The sequence below is a fragment of the Neocloeon triangulifer genome, unplaced genomic scaffold (genome assembly GCF_031216515.1).
Source record: "Neocloeon triangulifer isolate White Clay Creek 2 clone unplaced genomic scaffold, ASM3121651v1 ptg000013l, whole genome shotgun sequence".
NCBI lineage: Eukaryota > Metazoa > Arthropoda > Insecta > Ephemeroptera > Baetidae > Neocloeon > Neocloeon triangulifer.
This window is the reverse complement of record NW_026775555.1, coordinates 1,263,594-1,285,682: the sequence shown is the minus strand read 5'-3', so window position 1 is coordinate 1,285,682 and position 22,089 is coordinate 1,263,594. Positions and strand designations below refer to the sequence as shown.

The window sequence follows — 22,089 nt, the reverse complement described above, 5'->3', positions numbered from 1 at the left end:
ATTGGCTCGAGAAGAGGGAGAGAAGGGGCGGAAGGGGTGTGGTTGTGGATTTTGTGGATGTCCGACAGGAAAACGAAAACATCGCGTATTTCTTCTGTTTGTTTTCGGGAAATTCACAAATTTCCGGACGACTCTTTCGAGTTTTACACCAAAAAACTAATATTGATCATTTTGTAAGTTAACTTGCCAATTTTGACCTTGTAGCAAACCAAATTTGACCAGAAATAATTCCGCCCATGACTCCCCGGCAATCGTTTACTGCAGATGTTGGCTCCTGCAGAGAATTATCCAAATTATCTACATGTATTTAAATTATTTTGCCGGAATATGTATGATAAAATTAATGATAAACCTTCAAACCAGAACCGAGACGAAATAAGCTAAAAAATGTTGAAACTTTAAATTATTTTAATTTACTCATACATACTTTCTTTATATTTTTAATTTTTATTATATGTATTTTGACCGAAATTGTGTTCCATTTTTCCAGTTTCTGAACCATGGCTGCAACCCTGCGCCCTTATCTAACCGCTGTCCGGCACACCCTCACTGCGGCAATGTGCCTTGACAACTTTTCCTCTCAGGTCGTAGAGCGACACAACAAGCCAGAAGTTGAGGTACATATAAATTCAAATTTTTTTTCTTATCATCTCATTTATTTCGCAAATTATTGCAGGTAAGAACAAGCAAGGAATTGCTGTTAACGCCTGTGTTGATAAGCCGCAACGAGAAAGAAAGAGTCTTGATTGAAGGCTCTATTAATTCGGTGAGAGTTAGCATAGCTGTGAAGCAGGCGGATGAGATTGAGAGGATCCTGTGTCACAAATTCATGCGCTTCATGATGATGCGGGCTGAGAACTTCATCATTCTGAGACGAAAGCCAATTGAGGTGCGATGGATCAAACCCAGGAGCTATATAATTTATATAAGTTTTGACTTTGCAGGGTTACGACATCAGCTTCCTTATCACGAACTTCCACACGGAGCAAATGTACAAGCACAAGCTTGTGGACTTTGTTATTCAGTTCATGGAGGAAATTGACAAGGAGATTTCCGAGATGAAACTTGCTGTGAATGCCAGGGCACGCATCTGTGCTGAAGAACTTCTGAAGAGGTTTTGAATGTCCAGCAAATTATTTTTTACTTTTCATGTATTTTATTCTAAGTTGTAGAGCGCAAAGCTCATAAGTGGCCAATGATCGAACGGCGTTTTTAATAATTAAAAAATATGTAATTGTTGCAGTCATTCCTAACTTTAAGCCACTTCAGTATCTAAGTTTATCATTATTTTCCCTTGCTGTTCATACATTTGTGGATTCAATTGAAATACAACTCAATTATAATTTGATTGTTTTATTTCCATATCGAACCAGAAAGACAAACGACAAGACAATCAACAATTAACTTTAAATATCAATCAAGGTCAGTCAGCTATCTTACAATAGTTTCTTTGTTTTTTTACATTGTAAATTTTTAATTTATTTTTTATATACATAGACATATTGCATTCAAATGCAATTACTTTACAAATCAAAGAGATCAAAATGTAAAAAATAGTTTCAAACTTTGGGAAGGAAAAGAAGCTCTCAATACTATTGTCAGCTATTGTTTAGAGAGCAGGTAGATATGTTTTTAGAAGAGAGCAAATGCTGGATAACAGAGGGAAAGCTGGTGAGCTTCACTTGTAGCCAAACTGGGAGATTTTCTCTGTTTTCGAAAAGCTGCTCCTCTTTAGCTGAAGAAACAAAGCACGTTGTGCCCTTGGAAGAGTCGACTGTCAGCGTAGAACCGTCGCTATACTGCACTAGCACTTCTCCAGACGAGAGCTGGAATTTTAGATAAGTGACCAGACCTGAATTTTCTTTCCAAGTTAATACCTGATTTGCAATTCCAACGCCTGGAATGTAGGCCGTCCGGACCGATTGCGAGCTCTTTTGGTTTGATAACTGAGAACACTTCGAGAGGGGTGTATTGATGAAATTGCTTTCAAGCATTGATAAGTGTGGCTAGAAATGTAATATAAAATTAGGGAACGACGGTAACGACTAGGGGCATTTTAACCAACCTTGCTTGGAGGGGTAATTACATTAGTGTTCTCTTTGTTCCCCAAGAGTGCATTTGATGGGAGTGGACGCTTTCCAATAATCACTGGGAAACACTTCATTCCATTCGTCGATATGTCTCTCAGATGCATCTCCAACAGTTCGCAATGTTTCAAACACTGATGAAAACATATATAATTCACATCATATTTCAGATAAGAAAATAAACCTGGTAGGCATTATTCCACACAATCTGTTGGGACGGAGACAATTTTTCGCTTTCATCAACATGAATAACGCTTGAGGATCCGTCTTTCTCCATTATTTTCCAAATGCCCAACGTTCTCACTACTTTTTGACCTACGCCCAGAATAATGATTCGAAATGGCAAATTCAAATTTTACAAATCCTTACCATTATAAAAAATTGCTTCGTAGTTGGGTACAGGTTGGTTTTCCATCAACATGCATTTTGCCTTTTCGCTGAAGTAAGTAACTTTAGGCGTGACAGCTTTGACCAGATCCACAAATCTTAATGCGTAAATATATTTTGTGAAGTGCTTTTCAGGCAAGTTGTCGTAGCTGAAAATGTGTTCTGCTCCACTTGGTGGAAAACTCACTGGCTGGGTCCCTACTTCCACCCCTTTGCCTTTGTTGGGTCGGTACAAAACAATCTACAAGAAACAAAATGTTGCAATAAATCTAAAGACAAAAAAATTCTATGCGTACCCGCAAGCCATCACCAGAAATTCGGCAGACATCGATAACCTTGTCCGTCCCTGATGAGTTTCTTCTTAAAAATTCTACTGTTATTTCACCAGATTCTAAAATGCTGAGAACAGCATTTTTCGTTTGGTGCCGAACAGGCTGTAGGCGGGTTGTGTTCAAAGGTCCTGGTAGCGACCGTCTTGTCTCGTTTGGAACCTTGGCCGAAGGGAAATCTGCTTGCTCATTACAGGATTCTGGCAGGTCGGCTGACCTAAAGAATGAATTCATGATTTTAAAAGCTACCTTATTTACTTGAAAATACGAAACTTTGTGTTCATGTTCTTTTATTGGTTCAAAGTAAAAATATATAAATTTTTGTACTTGCCTCGGCTGGCACTCTAGCGACCACTGGGATTGCTGCAGACATGGGTTTGCCATCTCATTAACTCTGCATCCAGAGACTTGAGAGCAAAATGAAGCCATTTGCGACTGGCAACATCCATGAGCTGAATGGTGTAATGAGGCATTGTCACCACGAAAATTTTGAGCCGGTTCAGAAAGGGCATGTGAAATGCAAGGTCTGCTGTCCACATTCTGCGTCCTAAAAAAATTAATGATAAAAACCATCATTTTAACTCTCAAAAAGTCATCATTCTGGTCCTTTACCCATAAAACTTTTGAGGAGCATTGCTGCAGAACTGAGGCTGGCTACTGCAGCAGGACCTTTCCTGGGCAAAAGAGTGCTGGTGGTTGCACAAGGGCTGAGTATTTGGCATGGGAGTCATCTCAACTCCACATGAACTGCCCCACATCATGGGTTTCAGCTGATTTTCCGACCTGCAGACAAACTTAGTGAGAGTTAAAGGTAAAAAAGTGTTTGAATATTACAAATTTGTGCCATGGATATGACGAACTGGGGAAAATTGACTAGGAATGGGCTGGCTGATGTTTTGCCTTGCGGTTGAGTGCAGCATGTGATGAGAGGATGACATGCTGCTTCCAGGTCTCTCTGTTCTGCTCGTCATTGTGCAAAGACCACTGTCTTCTGCCAACCATTTCTATTAGACAAAAATTTTAAGGTAGAAAATAAAGGATTCCTTGCTTTAAAATTTACCTCATTGTCATGATCTTCGACTAAACTTTTTCTCAAGAAAGGATGATCTAGAACGTCATGCAGCTTCATTCTTTCCTTGGGATTCTTTTTCAACAAGCGTTGGATCAATTCTCTTGCTTCCGGAGACACATGATCAGGAATCTAATCAACAAATGTTATTCATTAAAAAGTTTTGGGAATATTAAAAATTTACTTTGTAGTCTGCCATGACCACTCTGGTGAGGGTGCTCTTGATTGCGTCCGTGTCAAAAGGGGGTCTGCCAACCAGAAGTGTGTACAACATGCAACCGAGGCCCCAAACATCAGCCTCGAGGCCGTGCGCTGCTCTGGTTACAACTTCAGGGGAAATGTAATTTGGAGTGCCGCACATTGTCATATGCTTGTCCTCTGGGCGCTGCAACTGTGTCGCCAAGCCAAAATCAGCGATTTTCTGGAGGCATGAGATAAGTAAGTAAAAAAATTAAATATGAAATATGAAAATACTAACGACGTTCAATTCACTGGTTATTAGAAGGTTTGCGAGCGTCAGATCACGATGAAGGATTCGATGCGAGTGCAAGTACAGAAGTCCTTGAGTGACTTGGCGGATGATAGAACTGACTGCAAAATAAATTTTTTTGTTAGAAAAATCAATTTTTGATAGAATAAATTATAGAAAACAATAATGAAATGGAATTCAAAATCACAATGCATGCGTACCTTGTTCTTCAGGCAGAGGCTTTGAAAGAGTCTTAACATACCGCTGCAGTTCTCCTCCTAGGCATAACTCCAGAACCAAATAAACATAGTTTTCATCCTCGAAAAAAGTAAAGAGTTCCAAAACAGATGGGTGCTTAAGTCGAGAGTGGATTTTCACTTCTTGTCGAACTCGATCAACCATTCCGGCCGCTTTCATCAACTTTTTGTCGATCTGTTGTGATTGAAAAAAGTTAGCCAGGCTATTCGGCAATAATTTATAAATTTCTTTTATCCATAAATATTAATATAATGTAGTAATGTGTAGTAAATAACATTTACCATTTTCACTGCAACATCCTGGCCAGTTTTCTTGCATCTTGCACGATAAACGCTTGCAAAACCACCTTTGCCTAACAAATTGAGCACCTCATAGTCCTTGAAAAATAATAAAAAATTTTGATGATTAAATACATATATGTATAGCAAAATTCTTCATAATAAATCATAATTAAAAATAAAAGCAACCATGCACACCTGTATGCATTCACCAAAGCTGCTGCCCGAAGGTGCCATGGTGGGGCCAGGGCGTCAATGTGCTCAATCTTGAGTGAAGAAAATTCACGGAAATATTTCAATCATCACCCAACTGCTTCGTTTCGTTCCATCAACAATGCAAATTTCATGGTTGAGTTTCAGCATTAATCGTCAAGAATACAACACACAAAAATTAAAAACGGTAGCGGCTCCGCGGCGACTGTTTGTTTACACTTGAAAAGGGCGCGAAGATCCTAGAACAGCCATTGGTTATAACATTAATGACCACGCCTTCCGTTTTTTGCAACCTGAGTTACGCCCAGTTACGCCCCCCAAATTTCTTGTGAACTTGATCGCCCCCGTCCCCCGTGTTGGAACCCGTTTTTCTCGTCAGCACGTTCGTTACCCACAGACTACAGAGGCTAATTAAATTCGTTTTTGCAAAGTCCAGTGAATTTTTCATTACTATCGACGCATTAAAGCGAATAATTAATTGGTCCGACTGAAAAAATGAATCAGCTCTTTAGGAACGCGATCAAAGCCATACCCTTTTGCCTTCAAAACTCCAATGTGATGGTAAACAAAACGTTTAATTGCTGTATAAAATGTGCACTTCTGACGTACAATTACATAAAAATCTCTAGTTTCAGCAAGTTCGATCGCGTTGGGCTGACAATCGAATGATCCGCGACTTCAAGAGGAGGCAGTGTGTTGTACAATATGCGGATGAAAGACTTAGGCTCCGTACACTGCTCAAGAATAAAATTTTGCCAGAGGCTATCAGGGTACTTATTCTAGACATATTTATTACTTAAATAATTATCAATATTCATAGGAGGATGCCAGAGCGAAAATAATGGAGCTTCCCAGGAATTCCCACTATCTCAGGACAACATATAGATGCGCTTTGACCTCCAGAGGAAGAGGAAATGTCTGGCCCTTCAGACTGAGCAGAATTGTTTGGAGAGATATTGCTGATCATAACCGAATTTCAGGTGTGCAACGTGCAATGTGGTAGAAAACTGCAGCAGCTTTATTTGTCACTTGTTGTAGAATTAAATAATTGCTTGTAAATTACTTAATTAAGTAATAAGTAATTATTAATAATAAAAAAACTTATGCGTTGAACAATGCTATTTTTTTTAATTTATTAATTCTCCATTTAAATGCCATAAATAATAAGTTCCCCTATAGAACCGTTTGCAATCAGTTTGCAATATGAAACTTCACCACGATTGACCACGATATAATGACACAAACCGTCACGTCTCATTTGCAGTAAAGTATTAATTAAAATAATTTAAATAAAATGATGATTTGATATTAAAATTTGGTATAAAATTGAGGAGCACAATTATTTGTATAAATCAGTTCATTTTTTAAATTGGTGCACTTCTAAAAATTTTATTTCACATTAATACCTATTATTATACTAGCTACAGCATGAAGGCATATAAGAAAGAAACGTTCCGATTTTAATTATTTAAAGCTACAGCTATAATCTTTTTGTATATTTCGTATATTTATTTAATGGTAAACTTTTATGCTATTATTCAAATAATTATACAAAATATATATAATTAAATACCTCGCGGCTCGCCTCTAGATGTCGAGGTTCAATTACTTTATATTTTTTTTTTAAATCAGCATAATAAGTAACAAAATTCAATAATTTTTTATCAAACAATTTAATACTTTCTCGTAAAAAACCATTGTGAAAATTGGACATCAAATTATGAGTAAAATTTTTCCATCCGCGCTTGAGAAGGGGGCGCGACATGTCAGCAAACAGCGAATGAGCGAAACCCGAATGACCCAAACCAGATGGGCAAGTAAACAAAACGATTCTGAGTTGTCTGAGTTCTAGAGCTCATTTAATATCCAATATTCCGAATTATTATGATGTGATTTGCAAACAGCATAAGAATGGCTGTTGTGCGAAGAATCAGCATTGCGGATGTTTTTAAACTGGCCATCCTTTTGACAATACTGACACTGAACACAAACATGCAAAAATTAGGTATGTAATTAAGCTGTTTGGTACGCTACAAAAGGGATTTTATTACGGAATATTTTTATGGATGTTTCTTTTTAAAATTTACGTTTACATTTGTCTGTAAACAGAAGCATGCATATTTTTTTTAATATTGTAAGAAACGTCCAATAATTTCTTCTGATTTCCTCAGATGAAACTGTAGAAAGAACCGAGACGATTTCCACTGAAGCTGTGAGCAGCCCCAACTCAATAATGAATCCGGTAATTTATACTATTAATTAAACATTAAAATACATACCAATGAACAACGAAAATTTTTAGTTTTTTGTATCTTAATAATTAGTAAACATCATCAATTTGAATATATTTTATGTAATTTAAAAATATCAAAAGTATTATTGTTTTCTCCTCAATTTTTGGACAATTAATTTATACCTACTTTATTAAAGGTTAAAACTAAACTGGACACAAGACTGGATTGCCCAAGCAATTTGGAGTGCAATAAACTAGGAGGCTCTTGCGTTCGTTGCGACTTCAACAAGTCTTGCGAGTACGGCAGTGAAGTTATTGTAAATTGCACATCTCTGGTGGATGATTGTTTGGTAAAATATTCAATTTTGGATTTTGCAAACTTATAGAAATTATTCAACAGGGTGATAAAAAATTTGAGCGTCATATGATTTGCCAGTATTGCTACCAGATGGATCCATCAAACTACACTTGCAAATTAAGTGCAAATTGCAACTCTGTTGCATCTCCCAGATCTTATTACAAGTATATTTTTGTCGGTATTTTTGTTTTGTCTTCATTTCATTTTATTATGAAGGTCAAACTGTACTGCAAAAAGTGAACTTCTGTGTTTGGGCAACCGAGTTTTCCAGAAAAATTTGCCTTGCAACTGGACGGGAGGTTACAAGTGGAGTACTGCCCTTCTTTTGAGCATCACTCTTGGTGGATTTGGCGCAGACCGGTTAGCAATATTTTATTTTTAACTAATTGATAATTATTTAGTTTGTAAAGGTTTTACCTAGGGCACTGGCAGGAGGCAATTGGAAAGCTCTTCAGCTTTGGAGGATTGGGAGTTTGGACTCTCGTGGATGTTGTCCTTATCTGGCTGCACTACCTAGGCCCAGCAGATGGATCTCTGTACATTTAAAATTCCACTTTCTCTTGTGAATTCTGGCATTTTATTAAATATTCAGCAAACGAACAAGCTCATCTTCTAACCACAAAAATAGTTCCTCGTCAGTCAAAGCCAATTTTCCTGAATCGACCTATAAATTTATTTGATTATTATTTGTATTAATATGTTTCAGTTATACTTACAAGCAAAACTTTCTTATTTAACTTCTTTGAAAGACGAAGTTTCAGCTTCATGTAGCTGGCAGGTTGACTAGAATTGTGTAAACAAACAGGGGGGTCCAAGACCTCGATGCTTAAATTCCTAATAGAAAAATAATTACCAAGTTGCTATGGGAAATTTCTTTCTAATACTTATTATCTTTGATAACTTCAATGCCAGCATTGTGTATTGCAGGCAGTGTGTTGAACTGACAGGAAACTTCAATTTTTAATTTCGATGCTAAGCACTTTGTTGCAAAAAATATCCTCTTTAGCCCTGGCCTAGCTTCAATAGACTTGCTGATCATTTGAGTTGGCAGTGGAGGTCCTGGGTACACAAGCTCAGAGCCACACTCAATTTTCATCAGTTCCAGGAGATTATTTAATCTTAACCATGGTGCTATTTTTTGCATATCTATAATTTTTAAGACAAAAATTAGTAATAGAACATAGAGTTAATTTTAAATTACTTTCTAATTGCTCCAGCGATTTTTTTTCAAGCACCAGCTTTGTTAAGTCCAAGTTGTAATACTCCAGCACAGCCATGGAGACGAGGCAGTTGACCAGTACGTCGGGGTATGCCAAGCACTCTTCTTTCTTTAATTGTAGAACATTCCAAATCGACTCGACGATTTTGCCATGAATTGCAACATTCAAAGCAGAAGCAACCCAAAGGATTCTTGCGATGTCTTTGATTCTGGTGTCAAAATTAAGATTTTCTATGCTGGAGATTATTACGTCATTCAGTTTGTTGTGGGCAAATTTTGCTTCGGCAAAATAAGACAGAATGTGAGCAAGTTTCAAAGTGTCCTCCTTGGGCCACTTTTCTAGTTTGTCCACCAAGCGCTGTAACAGATCGTAGTCGTGGTACTGCTGCTGTCTCAAAACTTTCAATAAGCATATTAGCTCTTGTGGGTTGTCCAGCAAAAAATCTAAATTTTCATTCATCATTTTGATTATTACATTGACGGCTTTGGCGTTTGCTTTTGGCAGGCTGCATTTGAAGATCGCTGATGCCATGATGCAGGTGTCGTTTAGGTTGAATGAGTCAAAGTTCTTCTGCAATTTGTTTAATAAAACATTTGTAATGGACTGCGACACTCTCGATGTTTTCTGGAGTCCAACATAGAAAAGCATTTTCACCAACTCGTCTTTGGCGACGAGATTTGACTGCACGATGTTCGGAAACTGCTTCATGGCTTGTTCGTAGGCTTTAGTGGCTGTGATGCTTTTGGCCGATGGTTTGACAAATTCCTTATCCAGAGTCGTAAACAAAACTTGAACATCTCTTGTCCTCAGAGTGTTTGAGCAATCCACAGCAGGTTTTGCTGCACCTCGGGTTACATGCTGATAGAACTTGTGCAAGAGCGTTTTCTCCGACAATTTGTAGACATGCCTGCTTGAAGAAATAAATAATGTTATCTCACTGGACAGCAAAAATTTAGGTAAAGAGAAAAAAGTGACCATTTTGCACGATTCTGGTTATTCTGGTGCTGCACACGTGCAAAGTTCCAAATGGTTCCAAATGCAAACCTCTTTGTTATTGTTTCGTTTCGTGCTTTGTTGTTTGCGTTTAAGCTCCACCCTGGCTCCACCCAACCTCTGTCCCCACCAGTCCCCACAAGCTTGTTTATTGGCGCGAAACACCGGCACGCCCACTTCAGCTGTTCAGCTGCAAAACAGAAAACAGACAAAACAAGAAAAAATCCTCAAATCTTCTCAAAATTTCTTAATGTTTAATTATTTTTGTGGTATTCGCCGATATTACATATTAATATTGCAATCATGATGCTGGACAGGCAGAAGTCAGAGGTGAACTGCTCGCACAGCATCATCCATGAGATGATCTTTGCTTTGAGCGGGTTTGACAGCAGTGTTTTCAAGTATGAAGATGGAGTTTACGAGGTATAATTATGTGCTAAATATTGTTCTTTCTGATTATTTTATGTTTTGCATGTAATATTATTACTTACGTAACGTTTTCTTAACGTCTTTATTTACATACGTAGGTTAATGAAGTTCTTCCTCTTACACCTGGGGAACGTAAACTCATCGAAAGAATCCTGAAAATTGCAACACACTACAGGAGACTGAAAAATTTCACGGAGAACAACTGCAATCCAATTTACAGCCAAAACGCTCAAAAATACAGTACAACAATTTTCTCGTATTTTTAAAAATAAGAAGCATTACAGGAGCTTATTTTCAGGCAGCAATACCAAAATGTATTTCCTAGCGTTCTGCAGTGGCATGGAGGAAGTTTTAGAGCCATACCGAAAAGCCATGGTCCAGCTAGAAGATGAAATCTTGCTTGATGCAAGCAAATCCATTATGTTTGTCCTTCAAATTTCTGACGAGTACACTGTCTTGCTGCACCTCCTAAATTACGCTGTGGATCAAGTAAAATCGCAGGAGTATGTTTGTTTTCAATCATCATTATTACTATTTTACCATTCAAGATTGAGCTAAAAGGGAATGATCTGAACTGGTGCCACATTATGGAAATCCTACAGAGCAGCCCAAGCGCCAGGTCACACATATCACAGACAGCATTCAAGAGGTGTAATTTTTTTGGTGCTATTAAATTTTTTACTCCTATTTATGTACTTAGGATTCAAAAAAGATGTCACACGGTTTTCTTAAAGCAGCTGAGCGCGTGGCTTATTTATGGAGAGCTCTTTGATAAGGAACAATTTTTCATAAATAAAGAGATACCCCAAGATGATGGCACATCTGACGTTGAAATCGTTCAGGTAGAGCGAGCTACCTTCTTTGTGTTAAATACAATGCAACTTTTATTTTCTCTATGCCTTGTTTTAGACTAATTCAATTGTGGAGCTTTACACTGCTTACTCAGTTTTCAAGATGAATACGAACCAGTTGCCGTCATACATCCCTGGCTCGCTTGCTCTAGATATCCTTTACATAGGACAAACCGTGGTCATGATATCACAAAAGCCGAATACCGCAAAAGGTTTAATTCTGCTGAGAAGAAATCACTATTTTAATAATTGAATTTTTAGGTATGTACGAGCAAGATGAACGCCAAGAATTTGTTCTCTGGGGAGGCAAGGAAAAGGAATATCTGAATGAGCTCAGGGAAATTGAGCAAGAAGAAAGTCTGCAGATTGAAAGACTTAAAGCACTTGTCAAAACTATGAGAAGGCACCTGACAAATGTTAGTTTTGCAAACGTAATCTAAAATAAGATGACAATTTGTTTGTTAAGGTTTTATGGCATGTAGCTGTAAAAGATGCAGACCTTCTATCTGAATTGAAATTTGTGAAAGACCTCTTATTGCTCGGACGTGGAGAAATTGTTTCAGAGTTCATTAAGCTTGCAAATCCAATTTTAAAGCATCCTCCGCAAGCAATTCGCCTCAGAGGTATATTATAATGTCAAGTTAATGAATTTATTTCTATAAATAATTTAAAGCCGCCCAGAAAGCGATGAAGGAAGCAATTTGCAGCATATTTACAAGAGATGATGTACTTCTCAACAAATTTGTCATGTACTTTCAAGTGGAGTCGGGTATACATAATTTGAATCCCTCTAGTTTGTTTTTCAACCAAAAATTCATTAGACGGAAATGGATGGGACTGCATCAGCTTGAAGTTCCAAGTTAAATGGCCACTGCATCTATTGTTTACTGAGGAGATCCTTTACAAGTACAACGTGATTTTCCGTTTGCTCCTGAAAGTTCGTCGAGCACAATGCAACTTGCTGGAAGTGTGGAAAAGACAAATGGAGGACAAAAAAATCAGGTAATATTTGCCAAAATTTGGTTGATTTCCTAATTTAAAAAAAAAAACTGCATGTACATTTGCAGAGGGTGTGAAGCCAATACTCAACTTGGTCAACTGAGAAGGAATTTTCTTTTCATGATCGACAACCTTCACCATTATTTACAGGTAATGAATTTTAATTATGGCAGTGTATTTTTCATTTTCGGGTAAATTTCAGTTTGACGTAATCGAAGTTCAGTTTACCCAGCTTATCCAAGCTGTAAAGGAAACAGAAAACTTTGAGGAAATCTTAAAGGCCCATTGTCTGGCCATATCGAACATACTGAACCAAGCCTTTCTCCAAACGGGCGTGAAACAAGAAGGACAGGCCCAAGGTCAGCATGCTGTCATGAAGTGTCTGCAAACCTTCTTGGATATGAATACTGAGTTCTGCGAGTTTGCCATGGAATTGATAGAAAATGCGCATCACATGAACAGTGAAACAGATTTGAAGCTACAAGAGTTAGAGCATCAGTTTATGTCCCAGGTTGGGGTCCTCAAAAATATGCTGACCATCGTTCAGTGTCAGACGAGTGCACTAGCCTTGAGCCAGCTTTTGTTGCGCCTCGATTTGAATGACTGGTTCAAGAGAAATGTGATATCTTAGATTAAATTGGTAGTCACTTCGGACACTGGTGTCTAGCCACCAGCAATTTGAAGACTAATTTATTTTCATTTAGATTAGATTTAGGACAACTATAGATAACTTGAAATGAACTTACAAAATTTCCAAGTAAATATAAAATTAAAAACTTCATTTTAAAAATTTGTTTGTAACTATTTTCGTAATAATTTTGCCTTAGTTTTTCTCCTTTAGTTATGTGGACTACTCTCAAGCAGAATGATAAATAAAGTTGTAATTGTAACAAAATTGTATTTTTCCTTAAATAGCATTTTACATTTACCGTAAGTCAATTTTGCATCAGGCACAAATTTGCTTATTAATTATTTTCAACTGCAAAAATGTAATGCAGAGATTCTCACTGCTGCAATTCAAAGCGTTTTGTGTGACTCAAATACACAATAATAAGTGAAAACAAGCACCAAAAATAATCAATGAAAGGATGCAGATTTTCCCTGCCTACTTAAAAAATAAATTAATGGTCAGGCAAAATCGGCAGCTTTTATGAAAACCAATCAAATGTAATGATGGGTAATAACATATTACAGAAAGCCGCACAGATGACTTTATCCAAGGACAACCGTACAAAAAATATTGGCTTAAAACATGATTGGCTTGTCCTTACATTGATCAAATACATATTGTGTAAAACGTTTGAGGAACTTAGGATACTCTCTCTTGTAAACTGCTCGCAGCACGGACGCAGGTGCCCAGCCACCTGGATTTACTGGAAAAATTAAACAATAATGTAGAAAATTTAAATAATTAAGATCCAAACAAAGCTTACCAACTGAGCAGTATGTGATTTTGCATGTCAGATTATCTCTGGTGATTTCTGAGCCATTTTTTGGAGGGTCAATGAAAGTTTGACAAACAAGACAAACTGTGAGGAATAGACGGACGCACTTCCCACCATTGGCCTAAAAATTAAAAAGTTCTGTAACTGACTCCCACAAAATCCCTTCCTCTACAACAACGAATTGGAAAAGTTGCATAAAATTTTATTGTATTAAATTTTATTATTAATATTGTGCTGGTGCACTTTCTAAATTCAAGCCATATTAAAAAAAAAAAAATCAAGAAAAAATTGCAAGTGGTAACCTGAAATCTGATATGACTGAATAGTTGAAGACATAGCAACAGTTATCCAAATAGTTAAAATTTTCAGCTCTACTTCTACGGCATACAAAAATGCAGTAAGCAAACAACTTATGCATAAGTTTTTCTAGCTACCAATCTAATAAACTTTAACTTCCATATCTATCATGCCTAGAGGAAAGGCGTTTTGTACATACAATACTTACTGGGAAGTCCTCGTGCTCCGTCGAGTTGTTGCAAACAATCCAAAAGTCGTGTCCGTCCTCGTCTTGCTTGTCAGGCACTTTTCTGATGTGCGACCAGAATAACGAGTCTCTCTGCGCTGCTGGCCATACTCTCTTGTGTATCTGCAGGAAGACTAGAGTATCCTCTGCTATCGACTCCAACACAGTCATTTGCTCAACAGTTGCTAAAAAAAGGCAAAATTATAATAAGAATAAGGAAGATTTTTTTCCCTGCTCACTTTCCCATTCCATGCGGACGTCTGAGCTGAAGAAGTAGTGGCACATCTCGTGCCCAGTGACACCTTTGACGGTGTGAACAGCCTTGAGAGGGTCAACCACCATCCCTCCGATTTCCTCCTCGCGCTTGTACATTCGCATTTCCCCGTCTTCGGCAAACAGCTGCCAACCTCCCTCCCCAACACCCAGTCTTGCATAGTGCAGTTGTTCCAAGCAAACTCGATCAATCTGAAATATAAGGCATTTTTTTTTAATATTTATTTTTAAATTAAATATTAGGTGTAAATTATCTGATCAAATATTTAATTTAAAACATCTCATTTTTCATTAAATGGATGTGCAGAAACCAAACGAATATAAATTGAAGTTTTCAATTTCAGATATTGATAAAATTCCAAACTTACTTCTTTCCACAATGGATGTTCAGTTGCTTTTGAACAGGGATGCGGTCTGCTGAGTTTGAGTCGCTCCCTGAATTCAATCTCCTCGTCAATCTTGTCCAAGCCAGATTCAACAGCATCGTAGAACTCGTCGTCGTTCAAAGCGCTATGCGGTCCCTCCTGCACAACAAATTGAACAAAACACCTCAAAGTGGGAAACAATTTTTTTCAAATACACATCAGAATTTACAATGAAATTTCCATTTTTGTCAGGCATTCCGAACGTCCAACAAAGAGCAGCAGTGACACACTGATACAAACTAATGCTCGTCCAAAAAAGAAAAGTCGTAGTGGAGGCCCTCTGTGTCAAGAGCGCTTTCTCTTGCACATATTTGGCAACGAATCCGTGGCAAAATTAAGAATGCGAGAAATAATACAGTTAACATGACATCGGAGAGACGATCAGGAATTCACAACGAGTTTGATTGTAATCGTTATTGGGAATGAGGAGATATTTTGTAAACCACTAAATAGAAAAAAAGGATCTATGCATAGGAGGTGGGAAACACCAACACTGAATTATTGCTTAAAATTAATTTATATTTTATAAGTACAGATTTTTTTTGGTTTGACCAATTTTTTGTTGAAAACATAAATTTTGTGCGTGACATGTCTCTTTTCGTTGAAATTATTAAGCTCATATTGCAACTTCAAAATCTATGGAGTTCTAAGAACTTTAAATTTGGCTTTCAAGAGCGAAGCCTCAATTGCCTCCGAATGAGCCCACTTGACCAACAAGGAAGTTTTTTACTGGTTCGTCATTAACGACTCCGCAACGGAATGTCAAGGTCACTTATGTTATGATGGTTTGCTGCTCTGATAGCCTAGAGCGCACAACATGACATGTGGCTGTGGTTTTAAAATTATTCTTATCCTAAGATTCGAACCATTATAGACATAAAAAATTTGTGTTAATTTATCCTCAAACGGCGAGGAAAGGAAATAAAATTATTCTGAACTTTATTTTTAAGAAAATTGAAATGTCAGAAAAACAAATTTTAAAAATTATCATTAACAGTAGTTCTTTCCATCAAGATTTCAACAAGTGACGTTATGTAAATTACTTTCCCGAACTAAAAAATAATTAATTAATAGCAAAGACAAGAACTATCCTTTTTTTAAATAGCCTCATTTGCAACAATTTTTACAAACACAACAAAAAATAAATTTGCTCACATTAAGATATTTTAAAATGTTGGTAAAACTAATTAACTTGAACAATTTAGAAGCTTATCAAAAAAAATATAAATAGGATATTAACATCATATTACTGATAACCTGATGTTTGTTAATACATGCTGAAAAGAAAAAAGAAAACAAAAGATGAGCATAACTTTAATATTGTGTATTCCAAAGCCATTTTTATTTTTTATTTGTCTTTCCCTGTGACGGTAGCTGTCGGACCTACTAAATCTTTAAAGGCCAATTGGCTGATATCAAAATCTTAAAAATTTAATTTTTCATTATTTAATTTTTAGATAAATTACTGGGTTTTTTCTTCTCTAGAGTAAAATGAATCAAATTTCCTAATAAAGTAGAAAAAAAAAATTGAATCAAATATGACTAGTTACCTCAAAATCAGGTCCTCCGCGAACGACGACCTTCTGTTTCTTCTCAGACTCAACCTTGACCTGCTTGTAGAGGTCCTCGAGACGTTTACGCCTCTCGGTCTCTCGTTCGAGGCGTTTCCGCCAACCTTCTTCGCGCTGGTTCACCAGCTCCAGGCAATGGGCTAGCGTGGCAAGAACTCCGGAGGTGGTGGCCTTAAAGGTCAGCGCCTCACCTTTGAAATCAGGGGCTTGCATGCCCTGACTGTGCAGCAGTGTCAAAAGGGCGTGCTCTGGTTCTGCTGAAATTTTTTTCAGGCTGATAAAACAAAATAATCTTCAAAACAAAAAATTTCAAAAAAAAGAAAAAAAAATATAAGCTTAAACTCATTTATTCCAGTAAGTAAATTAAGTTTTGGCTTTTAACATTAACAATTATATGTATAACTGATAACAACAAGAAAAAAATTAGGATACTAATTAATATTTGTTACGGTACACTAACTTTTTGCTCATTAATCAAATTACTGAGATTTTACATTATTTATCAAAAACTATTTTTATATGCATGGATAACAATTTAGTGAACAATAATTACCTTCAGCGTCATCTCCATTTTTGCCAGCCACTCCATCTGATATAAATTTGACATGAATAAATGATTCATTAATTGCAAAATTATCCAACTCACTCTCTAGATTTTTTACTGCTGTATATGTCTCTGCACAGTTGTCAAAGTACCCTTGCAAAGTCTCAATTTGGCGGCAAAGAATGTCTCTGAATGTTTCAATTTCAGCCAACTTTTCCTTTAATCCTGCAAAGATGATTATTCAGAGAAAAGATAATTATAACAATTTTTTTTTGTCAAAAGTCAAAGTAAATGAAACAGTTTTATTGGTAGCAATAAATGAAAACCTCACCTCGCCCTTTTTTGAAACTGGAGGCCGAGGTTGTTGAAAATGTGTTGGAGGCAAGTGAAATGGCACTGCCGTGACGTCGCAGGCTATTTTCACTTCCGTAGCCAGATTCAGCCTGTTTAAAAACAAAAATCAATTATAAGTTTTGCCTTTATTTGTTACTTGAGCGTCAATTCACTTTGCAGGTCTCCAAAGTCTGAACCCAGACGTTCTTTTCCTCCAAGTTCTCAGCCCTCAAGTACCAGACGCAGTCGTTCACGGACACGTCAAAGCGGCACTCATCAAATTCGTGAGCCTGCGGGTGACGAAATTAAAAGATGTCAAGGTTATCATTTGCCTGCAGAGAATTTTATTATTATTGACAGACCTTAATGGTGGCCTTGAACAGGCTGATGGCACCGCGGCACCCAAAGTTGGTGTCCTGCTCCGACTTGTAGTAAGTCAGGGTGCCGTCCCGCAGCACGATGTACCGCGTCTGCCAGCCGTGGAAGAAGTTGGTCCACTTGTTGAGGACGCCCTGCAGCTCCGGAGGGTTGTGCAGACCATTTTCCGCGTCCTCCTCCTCGTCGCTGAAGGTGACAATGCTAGGGTCCTCGGCCATGGTGATGTGCCGCTCTAGACTTGCATTCTGTGCGGCCGCCAGCGTCCAAAAGTGTCCGACTCGACAAGGTATTTGTTATCTAGCCGCGGGGAACCACTTCTCTACAGCGCCATGTTCTGTTTTGATCGCTGGACTCGAAAGAATAGTCACGGGACGAAAACACAAAACTTGCACAAAACAACACCACACACACGCCCAAAAACGTTCACTTCGACCGGCAGAGACATCTGGTGGCAGCCGCCCTTGCATTGACGACTCTCGCATTTAAAAATAAATTGCAAAATGTCAATTTTAATAACTTCACAGTACTTTTAGACAAATTTTATTATTTTATTTTTTGAAATCTTACTGAGTATTACAGCGTTAATCAAATATTTCAACTGTATGGAATGCATATTTTCAGAAAAGATAAATAGCTCATTGAACTGATCAATTGCAGCACAGATATTTTAAGTCTTTGAAATCACGAACATGAAACAGTAGCACTTGTATCTCACTGTGGTAAAGCTTCCAGGCAGTTTCAACTTATTTCTTGCCCTGCAAAGAAGATTTTGTAGATTTAAGCAAAATATGTAAATAAGTGAAAAGTGTATTTTGATTGCCGTTTCATTAAATCTCATGTAATTTTCTTTCTTCAAAATAATACAAATTTAAAGTTCTCAAAATAAGAACAGCAGTTTGGAAGAAAATAATGGTACATTTGTTCTAACCTTTGATTTGCCCTTCTCGGTTGGCTGGCTGAGTGCGCTGACTTTTGAGCGCTCCTGTTCCAACTGGCCGTACAGACTTTGCACCTCGGAAGACAACTCTTCTCTGGCAGTCTTCAGTTTCTCAACTTCCAGCAGAACATCAACCTTGTCTTTCACTGTACATGAATTATGGCTTTTAACTGGAATTCAAATCAGTTTGCCAAAAGCTGCTTACTTTCTCCTTGAGCAAGCATCGCGCACAACTTAGAGTTGCGGGCTTTGACATTAGAAAGTTCAAACTCCAGCTTGGTCACTAATTCCTTCAGTTCGACAATTTCTTTGTTTCTCTTGTCCAGGACATCTTGGAACTGGGCCAGTGTCACATGCACATCTGCTTGTGGCTCAACCTGAATGAATAATGGTAGAAAAAAATACAAAGTAAAGATCTTTCCACAATTAACCTGTCGAGCTTTGAAATGCGCAGTCTTCAATTCTAGGTTCATAGCTTCTGCAGCGTACTCGTTGATTTTTTCAAAGAAATTTCCATATTCCTCAGCCTCCTCTTTTGGAATTTCTTCCTAAAGTTTGAAACAAAAACAATTAAATAACATTTATTTCGAGCAAAGTTCTATTACCTTTTTATTTCCGTCACCACTCATTTTGTTGAATGTTTCCAACGACATTGGCTGCGGTTTGAGAGGCTTTCCTTTTTTCTTGGACTTGTCCACCACATTGTCATCCAAACCAGCCGCCTTGCGAAGTTTGCGCACTTCTTCAAACTCCAGTTTTGACTGCAGAACGGCCTCCTGCAGATCTTGCTCATACGACTCGGAAACAAACTGAATCCCAATCAAACGTTAATACTGGAATTGATTGTTAACACAGACCTCTTGGTCCTTTTTCTTCCAATCTTCCCACTGACTGGAATTGGCCGTCTGTTTCGCCTGCTTTTGCTGCTGGCCTGCCGGGCCACTCTTACTTTTTGAACTGCTTTGCGACTGTAAAATATTTCAATAGAATTTTCACAAAAATTAACCCGTTATCATTTTCAATTACGTTGCTATCAGACTTCTTCTTGCTGGCCTTCTTTTTCGCGTCTTGCTGCTGCTGCTGCTGTTTGCCTGGTTGGGTTTTAGTTTTGTCTTTGGAGCTGTCGGCTGCCTTCTTTTTCTCCGCCTTCCTCACTTTTCCGTTGTCGTCTTCCACGTCCAGGCTGAGGACCGCGAACCTTGAAGCTACCGCAGTCGCCATCGTTAGCGTTGTCTGGATTTTCTCTCAAAAGTTCTGCGAATTTGGCGATCTGTGCCTGCAAATTGTCAGTAAATTCAGAAACTGTTTTGGTCGTTTGACTCGTTTGTTTTGTTGTGTTTTTGTCACTTCAGACTGGCTGGTACAGCCGCCTCTAAGAGATGGCAGTGCGAGCGGCACCGAATGGCAACAACTATAATTGGCAACAAATGTGCCGAAATGTGCTATGAAAGGGGGCGTGACATGGAGGGTTATTTACATAATCAAATTCAATCTCACCGCCGTGCACCGCCGCTCCGTGATATGATGCAAGGAGGCTGCGGGGATTCTGGATCAGTTTCGCCACCTGCGATCCGATGGCCGATGGTAATTTTCCGACTTCGCGAAAGGCGGACGCAGGGGCTCACGAACCCTTGCGCGAATTACGCTTGCCCTGTAAACGGCCAACGGCCGAACTTACGGCTTAAATGGGTACGACTGCCCTGGCGGAAAAGTGCATGCGCCCGGCACACAGCGCATTGTATTTTCATTTTGTTTTGGGATATAACAACACAAATTTGGTATTGTTGTATGGATATAACAACATTAACTAAAAAATATAACAACTATTCATTGTTGAAAACTAGAAAAAACACGAGAAATAAATGATAAACTGCCAGTCTGCCAAACTTTTTTGCAAAGGTCGCACGTTTGGCAGTTGTAAAAATGCCGTTGTGGTTTGGACACAAGCCTGAAACCACACAATTAATTCCAGAAGCCACCGAAGAGGAGGAAAAAGATAAATTAAGTTTAAAATTCTTACGAAAATCCTTCCTTTTGTCATAAAAAGAGCGTTATATATATTTTCTTCATGTTTCAAAAAATTCTTTTGAATAGTATGAATTTTATCATTTTTAAGACCCGCGTTACAAAATTCAATATTGAAATGAATTTTTTATGATTTGAATCATTCCCTTTCGGAAAAGTTATTTTTCGGTTGACAAGCTTTGAAAATTTAAACATCGCAAAAATTCAAAAAATTCTTAAGTGATTTAACATGAAAGGAGTTAAAAAATTTTCATTAAAGAATTCAAATCCAAAATATAAGTTTATAAAAATTTGAATTTCAGAGGTGATTTCTTTTCTAAATAACCTTTCTATATGGATTTAAAAGTAAAAATCATGCTTATTAACTGCTTAGAATTAATATAAATCAAAAAATAATTGCAAATGAAAGATTTTTTTTCAAAATCTTTTTGAGAATAGGATGATTTTTATCATTTATAAGAAAAAAATGACCGTTACAAAATTCAATATTGAAATGAGTTTTTTATGATTTGAATCATTTCCTTTTGGAAAAGTTATTTTTCGGTTGATGAGCTTTGAAAATTTAAACATTGCAAAATTTATAAAAATTCCAAAGTTATTTAATACAAAAGGAGTTAAAAATAATTATTTTTATGACAGAATTTGCTATAATTTTTTTCAAAGTTACAAATTATGGAATAAAATTTTTCAACATACTATTATTATTGTTATTGCAACTCTTTTATTGTCAGATAGTGTGATATTACAAATAGTGCACTCAGACGTATCTCACCCATTTACAATTGGGTCAAAGGAAGATAGGAGAGAGGAGTTAAAGAAATTTAAACATAAAATTTACAAGTATGTCATGAAATCAAGGAACTCCTGTTCCGAATTAAATTTATGCATGGACACAAAAGTTTAAAGCAAACTAACAAAACGATTGTACCTCGGCTCTACCCGGATCGCAACCGGCAATTAAATTGATTATACATAGGCAAGACATACAAATTAGAGGATTTTTCCTCAAAATAGAAGTCGTCTGCACCGCTACATATAAATCATATAATTAAGGCTTAACTGCAAAACAAAACCTTTTAAAATGCCAAAGTCAGCTATAAAAAATTTGAAACAAAATTTTTAATGTAAACGCACGAGAATAAATCATTCCTAAATTGATTTGTTTATTAGTTTGAACAAACAGTTTTGAACTATGTGTCTTATGTGTCCTTCTATAATGCACAGGAATGAGGCCCCAGAAAAACTCCCAGGCTGCTTCTTGGGACTCCATCCACCAGAAGTTCGCAAGTGCTTCTGAGGCGCCGACTATGGACAAGTCGCGTGCTTGGTGCCTGCCAAGCGGGCCCAGCCACAGCATGGAGACTGGTGCAGGTAAGGAAAAATTTATCTTTTGTTAAGATGAGATTAAAACTTTGTGAAAAGTCTTTCATGCAGCCTTTTTTTCCTGCAACACAATTTTAAA

General features: G+C 37.4%; 8 protein-coding genes across 9 annotated transcripts; 4 read left to right on the top strand and 4 right to left on the bottom strand.

The window, feature by feature from the left end:
* Positions 1 to 14: 14 nt before the first annotated feature.
* LOC132199198 (actin-related protein 2/3 complex subunit 4) lies at positions 15 to 1,343 on the top strand. Its single transcript, XM_059623752.1, has 4 exons — positions 15 to 173; positions 491 to 617; positions 677 to 889; positions 945 to 1,343. The coding sequence occupies exons 2-4, from the start codon at positions 501 to 503 to the stop codon at positions 1,119 to 1,121; spliced, it is 507 nt and encodes a 168-aa protein (XP_059479735.1). The 5' UTR covers positions 15 to 173; positions 491 to 500; the 3' UTR covers positions 1,122 to 1,343.
* LOC132199187 (serine/threonine-protein kinase PLK4) lies at positions 1,344 to 5,324 on the bottom strand. The gene is made up of 15 exons (XM_059623738.1): positions 5,076 to 5,324; positions 4,881 to 4,976; positions 4,563 to 4,773; positions 4,351 to 4,463; positions 4,057 to 4,293; positions 3,864 to 4,004; positions 3,638 to 3,807; positions 3,416 to 3,586; positions 3,135 to 3,350; positions 2,771 to 3,020; positions 2,457 to 2,715; positions 2,272 to 2,402; positions 2,066 to 2,221; positions 1,878 to 2,006; positions 1,344 to 1,826 (listed from the first exon to the last, which is right to left on the bottom strand). The coding sequence occupies exons 1-15, from the start codon at positions 5,112 to 5,114 to the stop codon at positions 1,599 to 1,601; spliced, it is 2,547 nt and encodes an 848-aa protein (XP_059479721.1). The 5' UTR covers positions 5,115 to 5,324; the 3' UTR covers positions 1,344 to 1,598.
* An 88-nt stretch (positions 5,325 to 5,412) lies between these two features.
* On the top strand, positions 5,413 to 6,140 carry LOC132199199 (small ribosomal subunit protein uS14m). Its single transcript, XM_059623753.1, has 3 exons — positions 5,413 to 5,651; positions 5,720 to 5,860; positions 5,911 to 6,140. The coding sequence occupies exons 1-3, from the start codon at positions 5,586 to 5,588 to the stop codon at positions 6,091 to 6,093; spliced, it is 390 nt and encodes a 129-aa protein (XP_059479736.1). The 5' UTR covers positions 5,413 to 5,585; the 3' UTR covers positions 6,094 to 6,140.
* Positions 6,141 to 6,885: 745 nt separating this feature from the next.
* Positions 6,886 to 8,340, top strand: LOC132199196 (TM2 domain-containing protein 3). The gene is made up of 6 exons (XM_059623749.1): positions 6,886 to 7,095; positions 7,262 to 7,332; positions 7,521 to 7,673; positions 7,724 to 7,845; positions 7,898 to 8,041; positions 8,092 to 8,340. Exons 1-6 carry the CDS (start codon positions 7,002 to 7,004, stop codon positions 8,225 to 8,227), a joined length of 720 nt encoding a protein of 239 aa, XP_059479732.1. The 5' UTR covers positions 6,886 to 7,001; the 3' UTR covers positions 8,228 to 8,340.
* LOC132199194 (uncharacterized) lies at positions 8,220 to 10,079 on the bottom strand. The gene is made up of 5 exons (XM_059623747.1): positions 9,946 to 10,079; positions 8,883 to 9,808; positions 8,566 to 8,827; positions 8,398 to 8,515; positions 8,220 to 8,345 (listed from the first exon to the last, which is right to left on the bottom strand). The coding sequence occupies exons 2-5, from the start codon at positions 9,607 to 9,609 to the stop codon at positions 8,262 to 8,264; spliced, it is 1,191 nt and encodes a 396-aa protein (XP_059479730.1). The 5' UTR covers positions 9,610 to 9,808; positions 9,946 to 10,079; the 3' UTR covers positions 8,220 to 8,261.
* LOC132199188 (gamma-tubulin complex component 4-like) lies at positions 10,076 to 13,071 on the top strand. The gene is made up of 12 exons (XM_059623739.1): positions 10,076 to 10,317; positions 10,422 to 10,563; positions 10,622 to 10,812; positions 10,872 to 10,972; positions 11,024 to 11,165; positions 11,233 to 11,386; positions 11,436 to 11,590; positions 11,641 to 11,797; positions 11,848 to 11,943; positions 11,996 to 12,176; positions 12,242 to 12,323; positions 12,376 to 13,071. Exons 1-12 carry the CDS (start codon positions 10,198 to 10,200, stop codon positions 12,802 to 12,804), a joined length of 1,950 nt encoding a protein of 649 aa, XP_059479722.1. The 5' UTR covers positions 10,076 to 10,197; the 3' UTR covers positions 12,805 to 13,071.
* LOC132199189 (ceramide transfer protein) lies at positions 13,050 to 18,039 on the bottom strand. 2 transcript variants are annotated; one of them, XM_059623740.1, is made up of 11 exons: positions 17,650 to 18,039; positions 17,461 to 17,577; positions 17,286 to 17,397; positions 17,057 to 17,179; positions 16,964 to 16,999; positions 16,390 to 16,667; positions 14,783 to 14,938; positions 14,381 to 14,606; positions 14,115 to 14,326; positions 13,607 to 13,739; positions 13,050 to 13,546 (listed from the first exon to the last, which is right to left on the bottom strand). In XM_059623740.1, exons 1-11 carry the CDS (start codon positions 17,881 to 17,883, stop codon positions 13,419 to 13,421), a joined length of 1,755 nt encoding a protein of 584 aa, XP_059479723.1. In that variant the 5' UTR covers positions 17,884 to 18,039; the 3' UTR covers positions 13,050 to 13,418. The 2 variants fall into 2 exon arrangements, with proteins under 2 accessions (XP_059479723.1, XP_059479724.1); XM_059623741.1 differs by having other exon boundaries at positions 13,053 to 13,546; positions 14,124 to 14,326.
* Positions 18,040 to 18,168: 129 nt separating this feature from the next.
* On the bottom strand, positions 18,169 to 19,966 carry LOC132199195 (G kinase-anchoring protein 1-like). The gene is made up of 7 exons (XM_059623748.1): positions 19,629 to 19,966; positions 19,460 to 19,570; positions 19,208 to 19,411; positions 19,034 to 19,150; positions 18,808 to 18,979; positions 18,594 to 18,748; positions 18,169 to 18,420 (listed from the first exon to the last, which is right to left on the bottom strand). Exons 1-7 carry the CDS (start codon positions 19,821 to 19,823, stop codon positions 18,409 to 18,411), a joined length of 966 nt encoding a protein of 321 aa, XP_059479731.1. The 5' UTR covers positions 19,824 to 19,966; the 3' UTR covers positions 18,169 to 18,408.
* Between the last annotated feature and the right edge of the window lie 2,123 nt (positions 19,967 to 22,089).

Excerpts from the sequence above, each read along its gene's own strand:
- LOC132199198 (XM_059623752.1), top strand. The coding sequence starts at position 501 with ATGGCTGCAACCCTGCGCCCTTATCTAACCGCTGTCCGGCACACCCTC. Across the intron at positions 618-676 it reads ACAACAAGCCAGAAGTTGAG|GTAAGAACAAGCAAGGAATT; the intron begins GTACATATAAAT and ends AAATTATTGCAG. Across the intron at positions 890-944 it reads TGAGACGAAAGCCAATTGAG|GGTTACGACATCAGCTTCCT; the intron begins GTGCGATGGATC and ends TTGACTTTGCAG.
- LOC132199187 (XM_059623738.1), bottom strand. The coding sequence starts at position 5,114 with ATGGCACCTTCGGGCAGCAGCTTTGGTGAATGCATACAG. Across the intron at positions 4,977-5,075 it reads GCTTTGGTGAATGCATACAG|GACTATGAGGTGCTCAATTT; the intron begins GTGTGCATGGTT and ends TTATTTTTCAAG. Across the intron at positions 4,294-4,350 it reads TAACCAGTGAATTGAACGTC|AAAATCGCTGATTTTGGCTT; the intron begins GTTAGTATTTTC and ends TCATGCCTCCAG.
- LOC132199199 (XM_059623753.1), top strand. The coding sequence starts at position 5,586 with ATGAATCAGCTCTTTAGGAACGCGATCAAAGCCATACCCTTTTGCCTT. Across the intron at positions 5,652-5,719 it reads TTCAAAACTCCAATGTGATG|TTTCAGCAAGTTCGATCGCG; the intron begins GTAAACAAAACG and ends AAAAATCTCTAG. Across the intron at positions 5,861-5,910 it reads TTTTGCCAGAGGCTATCAGG|GAGGATGCCAGAGCGAAAAT; the intron begins GTACTTATTCTA and ends CAATATTCATAG.
- LOC132199196 (XM_059623749.1), top strand. The coding sequence starts at position 7,002 with ATGGCTGTTGTGCGAAGAATCAGCATTGCGGATGTTTTTAAACTGGCC. Across the intron at positions 7,333-7,520 it reads CCAACTCAATAATGAATCCG|GTTAAAACTAAACTGGACAC; the intron begins GTAATTTATACT and ends ACTTTATTAAAG. Across the intron at positions 8,042-8,091 it reads GGTGGATTTGGCGCAGACCG|GTTTTACCTAGGGCACTGGC; the intron begins GTTAGCAATATT and ends TAGTTTGTAAAG.
- LOC132199194 (XM_059623747.1), bottom strand. The coding sequence starts at position 9,609 with ATGAAGCAGTTTCCGAACATCGTGCAGTCAAATCTCGTCGCCAAAGAC. Across the intron at positions 8,516-8,565 it reads GAAGTTATCAAAGATAATAA|GAATTTAAGCATCGAGGTCT; the intron begins GTATTAGAAAGA and ends TTTTTCTATTAG. Across the intron at positions 8,346-8,397 it reads TAAATAAGAAAGTTTTGCTT|GTCGATTCAGGAAAATTGGC; the intron begins GTAAGTATAACT and ends ATAAATTTATAG.
- LOC132199188 (XM_059623739.1), top strand. The coding sequence starts at position 10,198 with ATGATGCTGGACAGGCAGAAGTCAGAGGTGAACTGCTCGCACAGCATC. Across the intron at positions 10,318-10,421 it reads ATGAAGATGGAGTTTACGAG|GTTAATGAAGTTCTTCCTCT; the intron begins GTATAATTATGT and ends TTACATACGTAG. Across the intron at positions 12,177-12,241 it reads ATGGAGGACAAAAAAATCAG|AGGGTGTGAAGCCAATACTC; the intron begins GTAATATTTGCC and ends GTACATTTGCAG.
- LOC132199189 (XM_059623740.1), bottom strand. The coding sequence starts at position 17,883 with ATGGCCGAGGACCCTAGCATTGTCACCTTCAGCGACGAGGAGGAGGAC. Across the intron at positions 17,398-17,460 it reads AGACTTTGGAGACCTGCAAA|GCTGAATCTGGCTACGGAAG; the intron begins GTGAATTGACGC and ends GTTTTTAAACAG. Across the intron at positions 14,939-16,389 it reads GCGGAGGACCTGATTTTGAG|GAGGGACCGCATAGCGCTTT; the intron begins GTAACTAGTCAT and ends TTTGTTGTGCAG.
- LOC132199195 (XM_059623748.1), bottom strand. The coding sequence starts at position 19,823 with ATGGCGACTGCGGTAGCTTCAAGGTTCGCGGTCCTCAGCCTGGACGTG. Across the intron at positions 19,571-19,628 it reads AGAAGAAGTCTGATAGCAAC|TCGCAAAGCAGTTCAAAAAG; the intron begins GTAATTGAAAAT and ends AATATTTTACAG. Across the intron at positions 18,749-18,807 it reads GATGCTTGCTCAAGGAGAAA|TGAAAGACAAGGTTGATGTT; the intron begins GTAAGCAGCTTT and ends ATTCATGTACAG.